Here is a 22,539-nt window from a genome sequence, read left to right as displayed (position 1 = left end):
TTGCGTAACCACCAACGCAAGCACCGGGCGGTCACCGTCGGGGTTGTGTGAACAGACCAATGAAACGGTCTCCTCGTTCATAGGAGGTAACTTTTGTTTGCTTGAAAAACGAATAACATTGCCTACACTGAGCGGCTTGTCGTATCTAATTGGCTGACAAGAGGCGAGGAGAACGCTCAAGTGGAGAAGGATTCGATGGGGCCGAGCCACTGCACTGGAAGTCGATAACCGGATGAAGAGGGTGGTGCCGGCGTCTACGATTGGTCGGCTTTTACTTACTTAGCTTGCGGTGGCTGGTCGAAAATCGCGGCGGCATGCAACGGAAGCTCAAGAATGACGCTAAAACAGACCCTCAGCAAAGAAGAGTTGGCAGAATGAGGGGTAAACGTGCCGAAAGTGCTCGAAAACGTTACACTGCCACGCAAAAAGTTTTATTATTCGCAAATACACCCATGCTCTCCGGTAGGTGCGAGTAGCCAGCGTCTGAGCGATCGGCGGCAGCCATCTCCTATTCCTTTCGGAACGGGACAGCCTGCGGCTATTCCGAAGAAAATTCAGTTTTGTTCGGCATATTAATGCATCTTTATCGCGTACGCGTCACTTTCACGCGGTGAGTTTTTGCGGTTTTGTGACGTCGCGTGACAGGCACGTGAAGTGGGTGCAGCCCGAAAACTTTTTACCAATAGCCGAGGGCTAATGGCGAAAAGGGGTCGAATCAGAAATAACTGTTTTTCTTTTTTCTGTCAAATCATGCATAATCAGTGTGTACACATCATATCAGATGGGGAGGTATCGCGGTTTTTGTGATGTCGCGTGACAGACAGGTGAAGTGGGGGTGGTCGAAAAAAGTTTTTGACCAGTCGTGGAGGGCTGATAGCAGAATTGGAATAGAAAAGTTTGGAATAGTTTTACGTTATAGCGCCCCAGGAGAACGCGCTAGCTAACGGGCCACCACGACGGTGGTGTTTCGTGCACGTAAAGAACGGGATTAGCGCTGCAGTTCTTGTAACAAACTAATGCACGGTTTTACTGCTAATCTTTAAGCAGGCACGCATTCGCGCTCACGGCTTCACGCTTCCAGAAATGCCGTAACTTATAGCCACTACGCGCTACTATGAACGTGTGTTCATGTTACCGATATATGTCAGCGCTGGTGATTTACTTGTCACGGTAAGACCCGATGTACGAAAAAACTTCGTAGTGGAAGACTCGGAAAGAATTTGGGACTACCTTGGAGCTGATGTCCGGGACACTGTAGTCCTGAGAAGCACTAAGCACTTTTGACAAACGGGTGTAGAAAATTAACGCTGCATATTTCTTATTGACCGATACCCGCTTCGGCAATGCGGCTTGTAAGCCGATGTATCTTCCTGCCTCCAAACGGCGCTACAACCTGGTGCAACCTTGGACTTGTCATCTAGACCTCTACAGCAGCACTATAAAATAGCATAAGGCTGCAGCATGATTAGCCCTGCTACGAGACTAAGTTAGTTACAGTATGTGCAACGTAGTCTGATTATCACTGTTACAGCGCGCTTATCTTTGATAGCCTGGCTCAGTTCTTCATCTTATAGCATTGCTAGAGAACTACTGCCTCCTTCATGACCCTACAATTAACCCTACAATTAACGTCGCACCTGACCAAGGCGGCGGTCAGACCTGCGATGTTGCAGAGGGTGCTAAAATATCTGGATTCGTACAGGCCGCCACTGGAAACTGAACCTGGCACCGTTCAACACACGCACCCTTTCGAGTGAAGCTAGCTTAGCAGGGCTCTTTGAGGAATTATCAGGCATCTCGTTTTCTTGCAGCTTTTAGGCCAGTAGTCCAGCCAGAATATTTTCTGGTAAATAAAGAAAATTGACTTGAATTGAATTGAATATTATTGGCCTTAGTGAGGTTGGAAGAACTGGCGAGGCTTATACAGTGTTGACTAACGGCCACGTCCTCTGCAACAGACGATTTCCAGATAAGAGACAATAAGGGGTAGGATTTCTAGTCCATAAGGACACAGCTGGCAACATATATGAATTCTACAGCATTAATGAAAGGGTAGCAGTAGTCGTAATAAAGCTGAACAGGAGGTACAGAATAAAGTTAGTACAAGCCGACGCCCCAACCTCCAGTCACGATGATGAAGAAATAAAGCATTTTTATGAAGATGCTAAATTAGCGATGAGAAAAGTGCAACCTCAGTGTACTTCAGTGGCTTCAATGTAAAAGTGGGGAAAAAGCAGGCTGGCGAACAAGCAATTGCCAAGTACGACGTCGATTCTAGGAACTCTAGAGGAGGGATGTTGGTATAATTCACGGAAAGGAATACGCTACGAATAATAACTTCCTCATTCAGGAAGCGCAGCAACAGAAAGTGGACCTGGAAAAGCCTCAATGAAGAAACAACCATTGAAATATATTTCGTACTTTCTGCCGATCCAAGCATAGTCTGCAATGTAGAAGTGTAACTTAGGGTAAAGTGCTGTGATCATAGGTTAGCGAGGTCTTGGATTTCCGTCAATATGAAGAGAGAAAGAGTAAAAGTAGTCAAGAAGGAATAGGCCAACCTAGACGCAGTCAGGGTAAAAGCAGACCAGTTCAGGCTGTGCTTGTAAACAAATATGCAGCTTTAGAACAGAGAAACAGAGATGACATGGAGGTTATGAATGAAACAGTAACTAGGCCGGTTTCAGAATCGGCAATTGAAGTGGGAGGTGAGGCGTCAAGGCAAACAGTAGGTAAGCTCCTCCAAGTAACAAAGGACCTATTTAAGAAACGACAAAGCACGAAAGTGTCCAACTCAATAGATCAGATAAAATTCGCAGAACTGTCAAAACTGGTCAGCATGGAGAAAGTAAGGGATATTCGAAATTAAAGCATGATAAAGGCTAGGGAAGCTGTAAAAAATGGATGCAGCATGAAATCAGTGAGAAGCAAACTTGGCATAGAACAAGCCAAGATGTATGCACTGAAAGATAAGCAGGGTAACATTATCAGCAATTCCGAAGATATAGTAAAGGTTGCGGAAGCACCTTATACTTACATTTTCAGTACCCAGAGCAGCCACGCTACCTTCATTCCAAGTAGTAGTAAACAGGATACAGAGGCTCCTTGTATAACCAGCGATGAAGTTAGAAGGGCTTCGCAACACATGACCCGGCGAAAAGCGGCAGGACAATATGAGATGAAAGCGGATTTAATCAAAAATGGAGGAGATATCATGCTTTAAAAGCTTGCAGCCCTTTATAAGCAATGCCTTACGACTTCAAGTGTGCCAGAAACTGGAAGAATGCCAATATTATACTAATACATAAGAAGGGAGACGTTAAAGAATTGAAAAAAAAATATAGGCCATTAGCTTGCTTTCATTATTGTATAAGATATTCACCAAGACAGAGATAATTTTTGATAGAATAAGGACAACACTTTTCACTCCACCAAGAGAACAGGCTGGCTTCAGGATGATGTATGTATGTATGTATGTATGTATGTATGTATGTATGTATGTATGTATGTGTGTGTGCGTATGTATGTATGTATGTATGTATGTATGTATGTATGTATGTATGTATGTATGTATGTATGTATGTATGTATGTATGTATGTATGTGTGTGCATACATGCATGCATGCATGCATAGGTGCGTATAATGTCCGCAGACTTTCTCACTATGCGCCCTCGCCTCCTTGCCGCAGATAACGTCAACGAAGCAGATACCAAACCGAAGCCTTATCGAACGAACCAGCAACCAACCGAGATCAACAACAACAAAAACATCACCAACAATAACAGCGTCCAAGGCGAGACCAACAAGTCCGGCGTCCGGTTCATCGCGGACTCGGAGCGCCCGGCGTCCGCCGGGGCTCACTTGGAGGCGTCCAAGAAGTCCGAGGTGGTCCGCCCAGGCGTCGGCGGGACCATCTTGGGACACCGGCGGCAGTCCAGTCTCGACTCGGGCTGTAGTCTTGACATGTCCTCGTCCTCGTCGTCTTCAGGCAAGGGTTCACCAGACCCCGTAGCGCCGACGCTCACGCCGCCGCCAGAGTTCGCCGACACGCCCATTATGGAGAGGAGGCGTCGATCAAGACGGAGGCACACCTCCGGTGCCTCGGCCACGGGCGCTGCTCCCGGAACCACAACAGGGTCGCCGGGCGTCGGGTGAGTAAAGGAAACAGAAACCCCGGACAAATGAAAACGATCACTGCTCGCCCGCTCGCTTCGCTTACATATTGTCACTCATGAAAGGCCTAAGCACGCACAGAAGGACGGACGGGGAAATCAACTCGGGAGTAGAACTTGATACCTCTAGACACGAATGATTAAGAATACTGTTAAGAAACTTGCCTGACTCGATATACATTATGTAACCAGGGAACGCTACAACTCATTTTCTGCGATAATAACCAGGCCCTTTCCCTTGGTCAAATGCAGAGAGCTGACTTAGTATTTTCCTTTCATGTCCCTTAATCTTTCTTCACGCCTTGATAATGATACACATTCCCACTGTCTAGGTATTCGATTCAGACGTAATTACGAATAGGCCGACTATATGCAGAGAATAACGCTTGGCCTCACTTCCACGCTTTCCATCATTCGCTCCTATATGCGTTCCGCGCGTTTGCGTCACGTTCAAACTTCCCGTGCGAGTTTTGCAGGAACAACTAAGACGCTCTTTAATCATGACGTGAACCACCCGTAACAGGCGCAACTGTGGGGCGACTTCAGCTCTTGAACCTACGTGGCGGGAATTGCCGTAACCATTACACCACCGCACATTTCCTGGATCAAAACGACTGCGAACGTGCCGTGCATATGGCGGCAGTTTTGAACGGCACTGACAGATGCGATTTGCTTGCGGAGAGGCGCACGGAATACGTGGATGTCGAGACCGTGCTGCGAATGTAGAAGAGAAGCAATTCGTCACAGCCCTGCTTAGACGCTGTTCTAATGGCCCGAATTACACATGGTGGCACAGAGGTTATCAAGGAAAGTGCGCAGGCAAGAATGCAGAATGTTCGTATACCCTGGCTTTCTTGTTTCTTACGTCACTTTCTAACACTGAGGTGTGACATGAAGCAGGCTTAAAGCTTGTAATTCTGCTGTTAGTGAGAACGAATGGATTGCAGTACATTTTGCCTATACTTTGATTAGCATAATGTAACTTGATATAGTGCAAAGAGTAGTGCTGTTCTTACACAGAAGCACGTGTCTGCGGGTCTTTGTCGAGACTTCCTTCCCCAAGAAAATCTTCTGCTACGTCACGTCATCTTCCTTAACTGCACTGAAAAGCCCCACAGAAAGAGACGCATGCAGCGGATTATTATGACGTACGCTAAACGCACTTTATTTATGTATTACAATGTTATTACGACGGCTTCCCACGAGTTATTTTCATTATAGAAAAGAACGAAGCAGTGCGTCGTCGTGCTCATGCTTAAAACATTAAGGTATCGCTTTCTTGCTCCTCTAAACTGCGAAGGTTTGGGCAAGCTAGATGTAAGTGTCTGAAAGGCAAACGCTTCGCGAGCAAGAGAGAAGAGATGTTGAGGGAAAGGAAGGGAGGCTACTAAGCCTGAACCAACGTCACCTAGACTTTATGCAAGGCCCCCCCACAGGGCGCCGTGACGTCACGCCGGTCGGATGGGCTGTTGAAGGTTCGCCGGCGCCTCGCTCTTTACTGCGTCTGAACGCTAAGGCACCTTAGGCCGAGAACGCTATCGGCTATAATTTTTTTTTCGCCTCCAACGCATGTAAAAAAAAAGAAAGGAAAAAGGCCCCTTTGTTCCGCAGGACAGCCGCTGCTTCACCCAGCTATGCACGTACTAACCGCACGCAGGAAAATTGCTTTCGCAGTGATGCTGTGAAAAGCTGTACTTAACGAACAATTTATTGAGAACCAAAGCAGCTCAAAGGAAGGAAATAGTTGTAGTAGGTTCAATAAACTCAGTGCGATTCCATAGCTCTATATGGAGTTGAGAACTACGGAAACGGCGTTAGCAGTTTGTGCAAGGCTATTTAGCGAACGGGCGCACTGAATGAACCCTTTCAAACTGAGTTTTCGAGCAAATAGTTTATTTCAGCACACGAGAAATGCACAGTAGATGTGGCATCAGCCAAGAATAAACCTCCAGCAATGACCTAAAATTAGCCAAAGGCATACAGATGGGTTCAAGAATGACTGTTCTTTTTTCGAAAACCCTGCTGCACGTCGGCAAGAAGCAATGCAATAATTGGCTATCATGTGAGCAGAAAATACACGTGCATAAGATTACGTACACAGTACACAGTACCAGACAATGTTCGGAAGTGGTACAAACATAAGATTAAGTAAGCAGCGCATGGACGTTACAGGTGTGGTGCATGTTGATATGTTGAGATGCTTAGGGCAGAACAAAAGGGAAGAGCGGAAAGGCAAGAAGAGCTATTTGTTGCGCGCGACGCTAAGCACACAAAATTACGCAATGCCGTTAAATACAAGCATGTCTCAGGTCATTACATACCGCACCCAGGTGCCCACTAACTACTAACAGCTTGAAGCTTACGCTTTCGTTTCGTTGCGGGCAATTTCACATTGGCTGTTTTGCTGAGGTTATGCAAAGTACAGTGTTGGCTGCGGCACTGGAAACATGACGTCTTGTGGAGAGCGGCCGGGATAGACAGACGCCGAGGTCCCCAACGTAATCGAGGACACTGCTCACAAGGGTTCACGAGGGTTGCAATGTGGGCTTGTTGGTAATGCATCTTCAGGGGTGTACGGTAGCGCGATTAAAAGACTGGACAAAAGAAGACACACAGGGACACACACAGCGCTAACTCCGAACAATGTTTATTACTGAAAACGAAGTCGTACTGATACGCTCAGCCAACTCGAGTCACAGCCACGTGCCACCTGCTCACAAGGGCAGCAAGTGCCTCCTTCTTGGCTAGGAAAACGAGAAAACTTAATGGCAAGCCGCTCGACACACTATGCTTACGTAAAGCTCGTCCAGCATGAAACACAGCATTCACGGCTATTGCCTTGGAAAACTTTAGTGCACGTCTTGTCATGCTTGTGATCAGCGCGTTCTCGCCAGCATCCCGATCGGTGTTTTGTAACCACGAGGTTTTCTCTGCACGACGTGCACGTCCACTTTTCTTTTTCTTTTTTTAGCGCCGTAAACGTGGACAGTAACTCGCTAATATATGTTATCGCAGGCATCCTTGATGCTGTCTTTCGGCCGGCAAGAGTGGCGAGCGAGCAGTGCGCCGCCCCGCTGCGCCCGCATGTAGCCCGTCTCGTGGGCCCATTTCACTGGCGTGACGCGTCGGCTGGGAGAAAAGGCACTGCGGGAGCTTTGCAAAGTAGTCTAGGTGGCGTTAGCCGAGCTCCGGTTGGCTGAACTGTACTGAGGCAGTGGTGAGGGGGGGGGGGGTAGTGACAAACAGATGAGATGGAGAGAAGAAAATTTCGCAGCACGTAGGCATGTCGCGCCGGAGTATTTATTATCCAGTCAATACCGAGCGGTCGCAACAAGCCGAGTGGATCAGTTGGGAAGTGCAGTATAGCTTTTGTGGCTTCGTGCATCGCGTATGCACGTAGCCATTGGTCCCAGACCCAGATTCTCAACGAAAGAAATGTCCTCTGTTAGCCTCAAAGCTGCGGCAATGGCAATGGACCATAAATATCTAGGATCGCATGGCGCAATCAAGGAAGGACAGAAGGGAACAAGGGAAGCGCCATAGGAGCGACAAGTGGCGACATGGCGCTGCCCTAGCGCCTTTCCGTCCTTCCTTGTTTTCGCCACGCGATCATAAAAATTTCTGGTCTACCGAAGAATATGAACTGACTAGCCCAGCAACATGTACATCGGGAATGGCAGGTCTGTCATCACCGTATGAAGGGCAGTCACCCAAAGTATCCTTTGAGGCGTCATCTTTATCACGTGTGTTAGATAAACCTAGATCCTCGAGTGCTCCTATCACAACCACCACCACCACCACAGACGTACTTTCTGACAAGCACATGACTGGATAAAGCCAAGTCAACCACGTACCTTGACGCGTGGCTTCTGGCGAGCTGGAGTGTCTTTTTTATTATTATTATTGACGCGTGCATGTTTTTCTCTAGAGGCTCTGTAACGTCAGGGAAGCAAGTCGGCTCACAGGGTCTGCAGACAACGGGCTGTCGCTGGTCCTGACACTAATCTTTAGGACTTTGATTGTTATGTTTCGGTAGCCGCGCAACAGTGGGATAATGTAGTATTTCGTGCCCTTTATAGCTACGAGGTGCCCAAAGAGGTAACATTAAGCGCTGGATAACGTTCGGTTTGCTACCCTCCGCATGAGGGAGAGACAAGGGAAGATGGAGGCGTTCATTAAACTGTTTTCTTCTACCGCTTCGACGCAGAACGTACAGCGCCGCACCCAAGGTACCGGACTCCATTCCGCGCATACCGCGCTCCAAGGAGACCAGCGCGAGCACCGTACCGCAACCGTCCTCACCGGAGATCCACATCAATTTCCGGATCCTGCCCAGGGCGAAGGCTCGCGGCGCCACCAACGCCTCGGGCCCGTCGTCAGTGTTTCGGTCCGAAAGCTGCCGTCCTTTTAGCCAAGGTGAGTGTCGAACGGAAAGAACGATGCTTCGGGCCACGCAGATTTTTTTTTTGTTTGTTTGTTTTCGCTCCAATTGGCGTTTACGTCCAAAAGGTGTACATCTAGGCTGTGAGGGACGTCGCAGTGAATTGAACCCTCCGTGGCACTTTCACCTTCCCGGAAAACTTCAAAGTGTGCCATTATCTCAACACGCGGATGGCACTTCAGTCCTCTATTTCGGCACTGCTGCCACCGCCCTACTGGAATTGACGCATCGGAGTGTCTCTGTTAGAAGCTTCGCGTGCTTTCAAAATCTGGCTGCCAAATGGTAACCATAAGTATCACGTAGGCTCCTGAAGGCGAGCACCGAAAGGTTGGCAGATTTCTTGCTCTAGTTGGATGTGCCTTGCTTTTTTTTACACGTGACCGCACTAAGGTTCCACCTTGCTGCAAAAGTAGTTCGCAGAAGTGTAGCGTGCGCTTGGTTTTGTTGCCAAAGCACGGCTCTCTTTCTTTTCTTATCATTGTCGGTTGGTTGGCTACCAAGCACGTAAGCCAGAGCTGGCCGTGGGCTGTGCGGTGACGCGTATGCACTAGTTCAGGCGCCAAATCTTTGAAACTTGAGTGAAGGAACACTCATCATTCAATACCTCGGGATCCTATAGGGCGCATAATGAACGCCGGCAAATGGCCGGGGAACACGTCCACTAATAACCGGTATTAGCCCCGTATAGTTTTGACAGAACGATAAATGTATCAGGATTCAGTGACGTTGGGGATTTCTTCCCTCTAAACAATTTATCCATTCCACCACACTTTCGAGAGCGCATTGCTTGGCAGACGTTCCGTGCTCTACGCGTACGTGTGAACTAACACACCATGAGAGAGGAAATGGCGTTCAGGTCACAAGCCAAAGTGGGAAACAGTGTCCCGAGCAGTGTCTCGGCAACCTGTGTGTTATATTTTGGGTAGAGTATGATTATTCTAGATTCACCAAGATATACACGCGAAGTAAAGACGGCGCTTTTATAAGATACAACAAACTGCGTGACTGCGGTCAATCTGTAATACCTTTGAAGACAACGCCCCACCCAGCAACCCGCTATCCCCTGATCATAACAGCACCTAATGCGCAGCTTGTTACTAAATGTGTCAACACGATTGCTTGGACGTGCTGATCGCGTGATGTCAACTTAAAAAAAAAAAAGATCAAATGCAAGCGTAAAATATCTTGCCAACTCATTCTAAAAGAATGGGGTGGTTTGTGACCATGAACCGGCAGACTCTCGAACCTTGTGTCTACGTGTACCCTCAAACTTTGCTTCGATATGGTGCGCCAACACAAGCGCTCAAGCATGCATAGTTTCATTTTATCCACTGTCGAGTCCTGAAATTGCAGCCTTCAATTACAGACTGCTACTGGTGACCTCGTCCCTTCGCCAGCGCTTTCGTGCGCTCTCTCTTCGATGTCTCAATTTGACGCCGCTTCGACGTCGTCTCGCAGGTGCTGACGGCGGCGCCTCCCCGCCGGCTTTCAAGTGCATGTCCTGGGACCGGCACCTGCTGTCCTCGCCGTCGGACCGCTACCTAGACGACTCCGAGAGGCGCTGCCGGTCGCTCTCTCGTCCCGGTCGACTTCCGTTCTCCATTAACGGGGAGACCAGCAAGAAGGATCCTGAGTGGCTCGAGATAGCGCGACGCCGCCAGGCCACGGGAGTCGACTGGGATAACCTCGGTAGGATTTTGCTAGTAGTGGGCACTGCCATTGTCAGTTTCGCCCGAAGGACGAAGCAGTGGCGGCAATATCAATGTTTACGCCCGTGGTGCTCAAACGAGCCTCGACTCGATGCTGAGCTCCACCGAGTTGAGCCGCCCCTCGACTGAGGATGGCACTAAGCTTCTTGAGAATTGCCGTGGAGCGTCAACTAAGTGCAGTGACTACTTCTGTCCCGTGGAGGCGCTGTCAGCAACTTTGTTTAGTCGAAGGAGAGGGCTAAGTGAAGGCACGTTCTATAATGCTGCGCACGAACTCCTGTGACGGCCGTGATCTACGCTGCCAAATGCACTCGGCGTTTCGGATATTCCGCACCCCGTTTCGTAAGAAACTCTTATGCCGTGCACGAGCGCCACATGCGCCGCAATGAGCGAGACAGCACGACAACGGCGACGGCGCGAACGCGCTTCGAACATCCGTGCAGTTCCTATCGCAATAAAGCGGCGCTCTGTACGTCCTAACGCAACAAAACAAAATGCCAACCGGTAGTCACCAGTGTCTGTAGACTGCCTTTTTTAATGCGAAAGCATTATATGCCCTATTACGCGACAATTTGGTACGAATTATGGTGCCCTAAATGACTAATCGGGCGAAGAGTATGACAACACGTCAACAAAATACCCGGATTGACGCCAAATTTCTCGGGAAGGTTCCTGTGAACAAGGGAAATTAATGGCTTTGAAAAATCTTTGCCAAATATCGGCCTGAGAGAGAATCAAAGCCGCACGTCCGGTGCGCTAGACGAGCATGCTTCGCAGACGCCACGGCGGCTCCACGGTTCTGGTTGACTAAAGGTGTGTCTAGCGCGTGCGTCATTGCGCACGTCACGTCGCTGCCATCTCACCGAGTAAAGGTGCGGCGTTCTGCTTGCGTGATTGGGCACGTCATGGGCCCAGCCAATAGGGAGAAGGTGGCGTAACCTAATGAGTGTATAAAATGACGGTATAAAATAAGAAGCCGCAGTTTCACCCGAGAGGCAAAGCATCGATGACGATTTCAAATTACTAGAAAGCTGTACAAAGTAAGTTTTATCGGCCGCATCAACTTTTCAACTTGTAAACATATTTAACAAGCATGGTAGCACGCGCGCACAAGCAAACATGAACACATCTCGCTCGATGACCGCAGAAATCCGCAGTTAAGAGGAAGCTTTAGCTCGGGTGCTCCTATCTAAATACATGTAAAAGGAGAATTCGTTTTTCTCGGCAACCACTGCACCAAATTTGACGGGGTTTGCTGCATTTAAAAGAAAAGCTTAAAATCTGGTGACTGTTGGTTTCGAATTTTCGATTTAGGTCGTCAAATTTTTATAAAAATTTGGCGAAAATCGCAAATTTTCAGAAAACGAAACTATCAAGTTTAAAACTCCGTAACTCAGCAAGAAAAAACGATATCGCAATTCTGTGAATTGTACCTGATAGCACATCTAAAGCGGACAAAACTGATATGTTACACATGAACCTCAAAAAATGGAGTAATGTGTAATTACAACTTTTGCATAACCTTCGTAAACAACGTAACAAATTCACGTAAGATGCAAACTGACAAATCAAATTTGTCCGCTTTGAATGGTCTAATGGATGCCGTTTACAGAATCGCGATATCTGTTCTTGATGCAGAGCTATTAGCTTGTAAACTTCGTGCTTCTATTTTTTTCAAACGTCTGAATTTTTGAAAATCCTTTTAACAAAATTAAAGCCCTAAATCAAAATTCCGCTTCCTACAGTCACTAGAATTTAACTTTCTCTCTCAAATGCAACAAATGTCATTAAAATCGGTCCAGGGGTTATCTCAGCAAAACGTTTTTGCTTTTTTACATGTATTTGAATAGGCCGCGTCGGAGTTGGGCCCGAGCTAAAGCTTCCGCTTAGGCGCTGGCGTGATCGAGGAAACGCTTGAGCAGCAGCGAGCGAATTGACCTTCGTGCTGCCTCTAGCTTCGAAGCGAACCAAGCTGCGAAAACAGCGCACGCAATGATATGAACATAGGGAAATAAATTCTATCAGCACTCGGCACACTTTGTCCCCATCACACATCGCTTTCAAGACAGGGCGCGCGCCACCGTGCCATACGAGCAGCCGCAGGAAAGCGCCGAAAGGTACACTTCGCCAGAGGGACTCTAATGCTTTCCCATTCCCTCACATAAAGTCTTAAGTAACTCTGCCGAAATTCCTTTTGATTTGTACTAGAAACTAACAATACCAGTTTTTCTCCTGCGTACTTCAGAGGCATCGAGATAAAAGTCATGCTCGCAGTGTCGAACTGCACATTAATGAATGCTTACTTTTCCCAAATTGCTCAGATTCAGCTAAATGTGGAAAAGAATTTGCGTAGGTAACCAGGACAACAACGGAGGTTATACAGAAAAGTGTTTTCGTAGCTCTGCCGTTCTAATTGGCTCCGAAAAACGCCGAGATGTTCAGCCATCCAGCCTTCAATGCTTCTATAGTTTGAAATGCTTGATACTGCAGAGAGACAACGTCGGAAACTTGCGGAGATCAGCACTATAACTAAAGGCTACACCCCATGAGAGCGATATTGTGCGTGACGACGACGAGCGACGACACAGGCCGTCGCGTGAACAGATCGCTCGGTCTTGTCGCTCGGTTCCGGAAGTCTAGAATTTGTCGCTCATCGCCCGGACGTGCCACGAGCGCCTAGTCAATAGCACGAAGCCGGAACTGGATGTATACATCACTCAAGTGATACCGATTGTCACACGGAACCAGTAAACGATTGAATTATTCTACCTGCAATGATATGAACCTACTACAAGACCTTCAGAAATATCTTATGCTGCTTTTCACACTTAAACACATCAGCTTAATTTAATAAAGCACGCGTAACGCCGCTTACCACGCATATTTACTGCCCTCATACGGGCAAGTAACTCTGTCCCCGGTCTGCCCTCATACGGGCAAGACCGGGGACACCTCGCTCGAAGTCTTTACTCGCATGGGGTACACTTGTAGGCGACGAGCGAACGCGACAGCCATCTCCATCTCGTCGCTTGTCGCTATCGCGCGCAAGGCCGCTTGCATGGGGTTTATACTCAGAATGTAGCGCAGGAAGTGACTGGCATTAAATTGGCTACATTTGCAACATTGTTCCCTTCATATCAATAGTTCATTTAATGTTGCCGTTGCTTTGAGCGCTTCATGGTAGAGAGAGACAACATCGGACACTCTTATAGAGCTCAGCACCCGAAGTGACTGTCGCGCACCAAGTTATACCCGTGTCACACGGGCGTTTGGAAGGCCTTCCAACCGATAGTCAGTTGACTCAAAGGTCAAGTTCGAGCTGCTACACGGGCAGTTTCGACGGCCGCCGAGTCAATAGTCTATTGAGTCAACGGAGCACCTTACAACTCTATCGAAATCTCGATGGCCTTTGAGCAACGGAAACGGAAACAGCGCGAACATGCCCTCTCGTTCACAGTGTGCTCCAACTCACGGTTAGAAAGAACAAATCAAATCAAAATGCTCTAAAAATACTATATATGAGTGTTACCAATTATTCAATAAAGTATTTTTGCCACTTGATATGCGCGAACTACACACACTCTCGACAACAGCGACGTGCAGCGACGCAAACGTTGCCGCAGTTTCGCTACTCAACAACTTAAAAACTAAACATATATGTAAGGCAATGTATAAACAATTGTTTTAATGTATAAACAAACATAAAAAAAATTATAGTGCTTTTTTTAAGTGGTTTTAACGTTGTTTAACTTTTTGTGACAAGAAAACGAAAATAAAGATACGCAACGCCACACAATTTGGCGAGGAACGCCGGAACCACTCAACGGCCTTTCAAAAGTGCCGTGTAGCAGCGCGACATCTCCTTTGAGTCGACAGAGTTCTGGCGTTTCGAAGGCCGTCGACCGGAAGGCCTTCCAAATGTGCCCGTGTGACACGGGTATTACTGGCATTAAACTCACTTCCGGTTTCAGTGCTGGGCTCGCCCGTTTTTGCGCGCTAGTTGGTACGCGTTACGCTGGCTGCGCTGATCGGCGCGGCATTTAAAGACATTCAACGGGATTGGACACTCTCGTAGAGCTCAGCGGCCGAGCTGACTGTCGCGCACGAAGTGACTGGCATTAATACCTGAACCACACTTCCTAGTTCCAGTTTTTGGCGCGTGCGTTTTCTAGCGCTAGTTGATACACGTTACACTGGCTGCGCTGTTCGTCGCGGCATTTGTGTCTGCTTCTACTGCTGAACCACGCACTGTCTTGTTCGTAAATCTTCTAAAGCGAAGCTTTTTTTGCGTCTTCCTTCGACTTTCCACTGCTGCTGCTGTTTGCTGTGGTCGTGCACGCCGCTAACGCCGGCAGCGTCGGGACGTGGTTGAGACGCCGCCATGTCGCAAAATCATAAAGATCATGCGCTGTGGGTGTTTTGTTTAATGACATTCGTTTATGGACTGTCATTCTCAACATCCCGAGGAACAACTTTGTAAAGAACGTAAGACAAGTTATGCGCCACGTGGTTGATTGGTTATTAGAACGATTATTCGCCTAGCGACGCCCGTGGCATCGACGCCGGATTTTCTACGACACTGCGCCTTAACGCTGTTGCGTCAGTACGTTAGAGAGTTTTAGATTAGGGGACGCAAGAACTAGGGGCTAGAACTAGGGACAAGACCTAGGGGACAAGAACTAGGGACACGACCTAGGGGCTGCGGTACTGCGCATGCGCAGTACCGTAGCCCCTAGTTCTCGCGCACGCAAGCCGCTTGCGTTCCCAAATATAAAACTCTCTATTATTGAAGTGTGGCACAAAATTAAAGATGACCCGAGAAGCTCGTGTCAACATATACGCCGCGTCACATGTGCACAACTTTCTCTAGACGTCGTAAGTAGGCGTGACACCCCGCAAATGCGGTGCACGAGCTGCTACACTCGTCTCCGTGCACATCTGTAACAGCAACGACAGTAGAGGGAGGGGGGAAGATGTCAGAGAGGGAATAGAAAGAGAGAGAGGAGGGAGTTTTGTTAGCTACGATGCTATACAACCCGGGATGGCGCCGAAACGTGCAATTAGTGCCGACGAGGCGGGCGCACCCATGAAACTTCGAGCGGAGCAAGAACAAAGATAAGCGGAGCAGGCAAGATAACATTTCACATCCCGACACGACTGTCATATGACGTCAATATATCACCGCCACATAACGTCAATGAACGCAAACAGCAGGCAAAGCTCCGCTTACACGAATGGACACAGTGCTTGGGATCACATGAAGATATATTTTTTTTGCACAGCGAAGCTCTCTGCGACTAGGATCTGGAAAACAGATGTTTCCGAGATGTTGACATGAACAGTGTGGCGGAGGAGTGAACGCTGGTGCCTAAACGCTACTTTTTGACGATTCGTGTTGAAACCTCGGTGTGTATGTAAAACTAAAGAAAAATAAAGAAAACGAATAAAATATGAAAAATAAGATAAGATACTGGAAATAAAAAATAAATGCAAGAAAGAAAAGTAATTCAAGAAAAGAAAGACGAAACAAACAACGAAGGTATTTGTGCCTTTATTCAACCAATGTAGCATTACTACCATATATAAATTAATATAGCTATTGAGCGATACAGCTTCGCTGGTCTTTCATCTTCACATATTGAAAGGGCTGTGATTTTCTTGTTTTTCAGAGAAGCTGTTAGCCTGTAGATTGTCGGCATTTTTCGTGGTAATGCCCGTGGGCAAACATGTGGACCAATCCCGGAAGTAGTGCAATGCCGGACCGACCCACGGGGGAGGCGAAGCAGGCTTCAAGCACTCAGCGAACTTAAGTAAAAAGAACATACATTCTTTGGAATCACGCATACAACATACAAAATAGGATTCATTTGAATAAAGAAAGTCCACAAAAGAAGCAACCAAACCACATAAAAGTACTGTTCATAAAGGTCTACTATGGGCTGTCGAAAGCTACATGCACTGAGTTAGCACAGAAGACGCTATCCTCTCAGTCTGCTTGGTCCGACCCCATTCTGTTGTTGCCACTATATAAATATATATCAATTTCTTCCACCAGCTCCGACAGCTCAAATTTTATAGCGTGCATTGGCATTATATAATATACCAACGGAGTCACTGTAATTTGTTTGTGCGAGCTCCTCTTATCCTTATCGCATTTGCATCTGTCGACAAGGATCACCGTGCTTACGTGCCACCCAATCAGGATTTTCTTTGTTTTAATCACGTGCTAGGGACAATCACAACGCTGGCGTGATGAAGAGCACCGACCGCGGGAAACACAAGCTTCCTGCTGCCTAATGCTTCACCGCGTCTCCAAAATTTGACGCTGCGCGACGGTCAATCATAGTCGCTGGGGAAGCATAGTGCACTATGCGCTATCATAGTGCGCAGGAACCAACCGGCCATTTCGGCTCGCCCCCCGCGTAGGCTCTCAGCCACGCGGACAGCGTGCGAAGCCACGGCTGGGCGGCAGGGGAAGACGCGCGCCCGCCTGAGCCCCCCCTCCTCTCACTCCGCTCGCGCTTGATCACGTGGCTTCCAACACTGGGCGTGCGGAAAGACGGCGCGCATATCAAGCCACCATTCTTCTCGGCTAACCCTCGAACCAAGAGCGGTCGGGGCGCTATGTGAGCCTATCGCACTTTTTCTTTAGTGGGAACATCAAGCCGACGGCGAGGATATCGCCTGGAGTGTCCATATTATTGCTATCGAAATGAGGAGATCTCGAGGTTCCTCGCATAATATTTCGACGAAAAGGACTTGCGACTGCAGGTTGTGCTATCTGCTACACACGGTGCCACTGACATACCTGCTCATGCTCATCAATCACTCCTCCAAGTGCACATTGACGAATTTTAGCTGACAAGGCTCAGATAATGATGCGCGCCTTTGCGAAGCTCCTACGTTTACTGTGGCGCGGTGTTGCGGTGCCTCCTAGGCGCTGGCGCATACGTTTGCGTACTTTGTCTTATTTTAAGACGATTAGTACTTTTTCTGTTCTCCCTTTTTTTTTGCGAGGCCCGATGCATGATCCACAAGGGGCTTCAGACAACGTGACAGGATTGAGGGCTTACATCAGTTTGACTCTGTGTCGAAGGTATAACTTTGCATGCTAGGGGACCCTATGTGTAAACGAGGGGAAACCAACGTAGGCGCATATGAAGGTGATGTTGCATATTTTTTGTTGTTGTTGTTGCCGACAAACCAGGCAAGTAACTGTGCGAAGTGTCCATTGAACAAGCACGACCACAAACAACTAAAGTGGCATGCCAAACTGTCAACGCCAGGCAAACATCTTGCATCATAACATGCAGTCTTGCTTCGAACTTTTAACAAAAACGCAGTAACGGTAAGCATAAAATCATTTTTTTATGCGTCCTGAAGGGGAAAGAGATTATACTGCATCGGGCCGGGAGCGCAAAAAAATTAAAATTAAATTATGGGGCTTTACATGCCGAAACCATGAGCTGATTATGAGGCCCGCCGTAGTGAGGGACTGCGGAAACATGGACCACCTGGGGTTCTTTAACGTGCACTTAAATCTAAGTACACGGATGTTGTCGCGTTTCGCCCGTATCGAAATGCGGCCGCCCTGGACGGGATTCGATCCCGCGACCTCGTGTTTAGCAGCCCAGCACCTGTAGCCACTAAGCATCCACGGCGGGTATCGGGGAGTACAACTATCAAAATGGAGTTAAATGTTAGATTTACATCCGTAAAGGGAATAACTGCTTCTTCCACGCTTAAAAAAGCATGCGCTCTTCGCGTCTGCTGCGTACATCGTTGAATTTTATTCATCACCCAATGATATTTGAAAACGTAAGTGGAAATATTATGAAATTCTCCAGTCAAGAATTCATATTTCAATGTTGGGTTTCTCGCAGTTTAGTAAGGACATGTTCAGCGCGTTTCTTTTCTCATGCCGCAGCCGAGTTATGAATAGCGTGCGAGGGACTGCGAGGCGCTTTGTAAAAGCAAGAAAAGGTAGAAGACTGGCCATCCACCGATAGCCCATAAATCGCACAGAGGCGCCTAATGATCAGGGTGTGGCTGAAAATTTGTCGAACGCTTAAGCGTTGGCTTGAGGTTGTTGGTGAATTGCCGTCCACTTTATCTTGAAGCTGAAAATTTCACATGTCTTTCCGCTTGAGTGATTCGAGTAGTTCCTCAACCATTACACAGGATGGAAAGATATATTCCGACGCTAATCTCAGGTGGATCGTACCGATATCAAAAGAAGTACCTCTTTCAGGCATTCGGAGACTGTCCTGGCGACAATCGCTATTCGAGGTGCTGCCCAGAAGAGAGACAAAACCTGGTACACAACCTGGGGTTAGCCTCTAGGACTTAGAAGAACAGCATCCTATACGGCATTGATATCTCACGAGGACAGCCCGCTAAGTAAAATAAGCACAGTATGCGCAGACTGGTGGTACCTCCAGAAAGAAAATCCTGCCTCTTGTACTTGCCGGAACCTTCAAACTGCACAAGTGTGGGTTTAGTCGAGCTCGCTGTTCCCGTTGGCCCAGATGCGAAGATTCGGTCGACTGGCTTTTAAATGCATTACAGAAACTAAAGTTATTTTCGTGCACTACAAGACATTGACGTAATATGGCCACGCAAAAACACTGTCACATACGGACAGCCCCCGCCGAAATAAAGACATGCTGTATTAGCAGGCTTGAAGTTTCTTTATTCAGAACTTCAGTGCTCTATAGGCTAATTACCGAAGGGCGTGCTCTGAGTCTTTCTGGTTGCCTTGCAAGAGAGACACTTATTGGCGGCTTTGTAACCGTGCACCAGGTGTGTAGGTAATGGTACGTATAGTCACAGATGCTGCAACTCTGATTGTATGCCGTCTTTTGCTTAGCGTTCGTCCGCCGTCTCTGTTGCAGTGACATCGAAGGTCCCGGCAAACTCGGTTAACGTGGCAGCTTTGGCCGGTTTTGAAACAGTAGTTCACCTCTCAAGTGTGTGGGATGAGAATCATTGCACCTACAGATGAAGAGGGTGACTCGTGAAATGATTCACTCATACATAGCCACTCGCGTACATAACAAACACATGCACATTATGTAACATACAGCTGGAGTGTCTATTCGAGACCAATGTCCCGTAGGAAGTCTAAGTGCGCCTTCGTTGCGAAGGGGTACTAGCGCTGCTCGAAAGTCCGAGTACAGGGTGCCATAGACGGGTGGCCACATAAACTCAAAGAAGATTGAGGAAGCCGCAAAGCTGGTGCACACTCATGTATTAGGTCATCGCGCATATCGCAGGTTGGCGACCGTGTGAATTGTTCTGTATGCGACAGAAGTATATGCGACTTTGGCTTAAGAAGACTCGCTGAACGAACTGTCTCCGCACTTGCCGTTTTCTAGAACTCGTGGTGTGTGTCTGCTTGCCTTGCAGAGACTCACATGAAGCAGCCGCAGAGCATCTCGTGCAGCAACTTGTCCGAGAGCCACATGCGAGGCAAGGTGTCCACCCTGGCATCTGCGGACCGGGCCGGTCTGCGCCTGGTACGATCGGCCAGTGCCCTCTACCCACGCATCAAGATGTCGCGCTACGAGCGGCGCATGCGAAAGGAAAATCCGAATCCATGTGAGTACACGCCTTACGGGACGCACGTCGTTGACAGTCGACGCCTGTTGCCCACTACTGGACAATGCGTACACGACGCGGACTGTCGATAGGTGGCGACCTCCACGAACAGTGTGTAGCTCTTCAGACACAATCTCATCAGAGTAATGCTCAGGAAGGGCTATGGGTGGGGCTAGTCTACTGCACGTGTTCTATTGAAGCGCGCCGCCAAACGACGAGAACGTACAAACATGATATGCAGGACACGTGGTACTTGTTGCTGAGTAGCGCATTTTAATTCACCACGTAATTATCAACTTCTCACCCTGACATCTACATTCCATCCCTATTGTTGTAGAATACGATGGATCGAGAGCAGGGTGCGTATTTTTCGATTATTCTTTTTAGTTTATATTCTTTTTGGGTCCTATAAAGGTTACCTATAAAGGATACCTGTGTATATGGGTATATGTGTTCAAAACAAATAATAATAATAATTGGGTCCATGGTCCCTGCCTGACATGAAGCTATGATCGCGCAATCGCCGTGACTGGCCTCTCGCTGCGACAAAATTAAATGAATATGCGAAATGCTGCCCCCTTAACCACTCATAAAAACATGTCCCATTCAAGACAAGCAAAACACGTTTATTTTGCAAAGTTGGCTTGCCGCTTGTTGCTTCGGGGGCACATAAATCTGGGGACTTCGAGGGAGAGCTGAGGGCGATGTTGAGGAGGCTGACCAACATGTTCGTTTAGCATGCGCTTGATTTAGAGGGCAGAGAGTGTTCGGACATTACTCGTGTTGCTGTAGACGTACTACTACTATTGGCTAAGCGCTACTAATCCAAGGCGACCATATAAACAGTTGCTGCGTTGAGCGAGACTTTCCTCACAGAAACGGTCACTATAGGTTGCCTATCTGCGTCCTGCGAGGACGGGATGCCTCGCGGTAAAGATCGCCCTCTGTTGTTTATACAGTTGGCTCCGTAAACTAGGGAAGTAGTGTATAACCACCGCTACAGCTGCACGTACGATCTGACAGTGATTTCGAAATTGAAGGAGAAGGAAGGCGGTGTGCATCCCTCACCTCGTCTTGCGAATAAATACGTCTGACGCAGTCATCCCGTACACTGGAGATATCCAGTAGTAGGCAAACAAGTCACAGACATGCAGGCAGCTAGAAGAGAGGCAAATTACCGCTGCCACGCGGTCACTCGCAGAACAGTTCTTTATTATTCGCAACCGCTTTCATTGAGAAAGGCGAAGTGTCCTCTCATTCGACTGCTTACTAAAGTTGCCGGTGCCTGTATAAAAAAAGAACAAGAAAGGAAGAAATAGAGAAAGCACACGCAACTACAATGCATGCAGTGACTATGCCCTACCATGTCTTCAGAAGATTGTCGTTGGCGCAGCCTTTCAACACTGCCTTGCGTAATCTTGCCGGAAACCGGTGAACCACAGACACGTAATCCAGGTGCACCATCAAATAGCAAGAAGAGTAGCTCTGCTTAAATTCCAACAGAGCCGTGCGGTGTTAGTGTCGTAATCTTTCGTAATTTATTTTGCACAAGAGCGAGACTTCACTCGGTGGCGTGCTAGGCAGAACAGAAAAGCAACAACCCTCGCGCGTGCGTGCCTCCAAGCCTACCACCCAGTGCAGGCAAATAAAAAGGAAAAAGAAAGACAAATTGGCTTGAACCGCGAAACAGCGTCGTTCTTCTCTCCCGCTATTTGAAAAAAAAAAATCGCCGTGTGCATTTCACTCGTCTGCCCTGCTGGCACGAACAATGTATAGCGCGGATACGCGTCCGCGAGCAGCCAACCTTTCTTTCCACGTCGTTGGTCTCCTGTCGCCTTCCGACACGATTTTATCGTTGAATGCTTCCCCCCGAACTTTACGAAGTTTCCCACGTGGCTTATGCTTCCGCAGCGTTCCAGCTAAACTCGGGCCCACACTACACCCATCGACGCTCCCCGGAAGCCGCACTGCAACGTGTATTCTGTTTCTTCGGGCCACAGGCGGTTCGAACAGACACGACCGCGATTACGCGCCCGCGCGCGCACACACGCACACACGCACACGCACGCACACGCACACGCACTAACACACACACACACACACACACACACACACACACACACACACGCACGCACGCACACACACACGCACGCACACACGCACGCACGCACGCACGCACATGCGTGTGCACGCTTATCGCGGAGAGGACGCGAGAGCGCGCACTTATTCCGGCAGAACGACGCAACACAGCGACGCATGACGGCGGGTAGCGGTCGATCGGGCGTGCCTAATGAATGCGCGTCACACCCCCCCCCCCCTCCCCCCCAACCACCCCGGAACTCGGACTCGGTACCTGCGTATAACCTGGTGCGCGCTGCCGCAGTCGCAACGTGTTGCGTGTGCCCGCAGTGTTCCCGTGGAAGTGGCGGCCCGACCGCTACCGCTTTCGAAGTCTCCTTGCGTGAGTGGCCTGTGTATGTCGGTGGCAGTGATGCCGACTGCATGAGCTTTGGCGTCACTGCGCCGCAATCTGACTGGCTTTTTTTTTTTTTTCTCGGCGGGTTTCGTCACGTTGACGCTGCGGTCTGCTGTCGTCGCAATTAGCGCAGCACAAGC

At 48.4% G+C, this 22,539-nt stretch overlaps 1 protein-coding gene across 3 annotated transcripts in view; it reads left to right on the top strand.

Annotated features, from left to right (window-relative positions):
* Positions 1–22,539, top strand: part of LOC126548499 (uncharacterized) — a 204,959-nt gene that overhangs the window by 109,636 nt on the left and 72,784 nt on the right. For all 3 annotated transcript variants that reach the window (XM_055063851.1, XM_050196723.2, XM_055063857.2), the window contains exons 4-7: positions 3,690–4,152; positions 8,381–8,589; positions 10,073–10,303; positions 19,732–19,923. In XM_055063851.1, the coding sequence (XP_054919826.1) occupies positions 3,690–4,152; positions 8,381–8,589; positions 10,073–10,303; positions 19,732–19,923 (1,095 nt within the window). The remainder of the gene's footprint in view (positions 1–3,689; positions 4,153–8,380; positions 8,590–10,072; positions 10,304–19,731; positions 19,924–22,539) is intronic.

Source organism: Dermacentor andersoni, chromosome 3 (genome assembly GCF_023375885.2).
Source record: "Dermacentor andersoni chromosome 3, qqDerAnde1_hic_scaffold, whole genome shotgun sequence".
NCBI lineage: Eukaryota > Metazoa > Arthropoda > Arachnida > Ixodida > Ixodidae > Dermacentor > Dermacentor andersoni.
The sequence above is the reverse complement of the archived record's forward strand: the minus strand, read 5'-3'. Positions and strand labels throughout refer to the sequence as shown.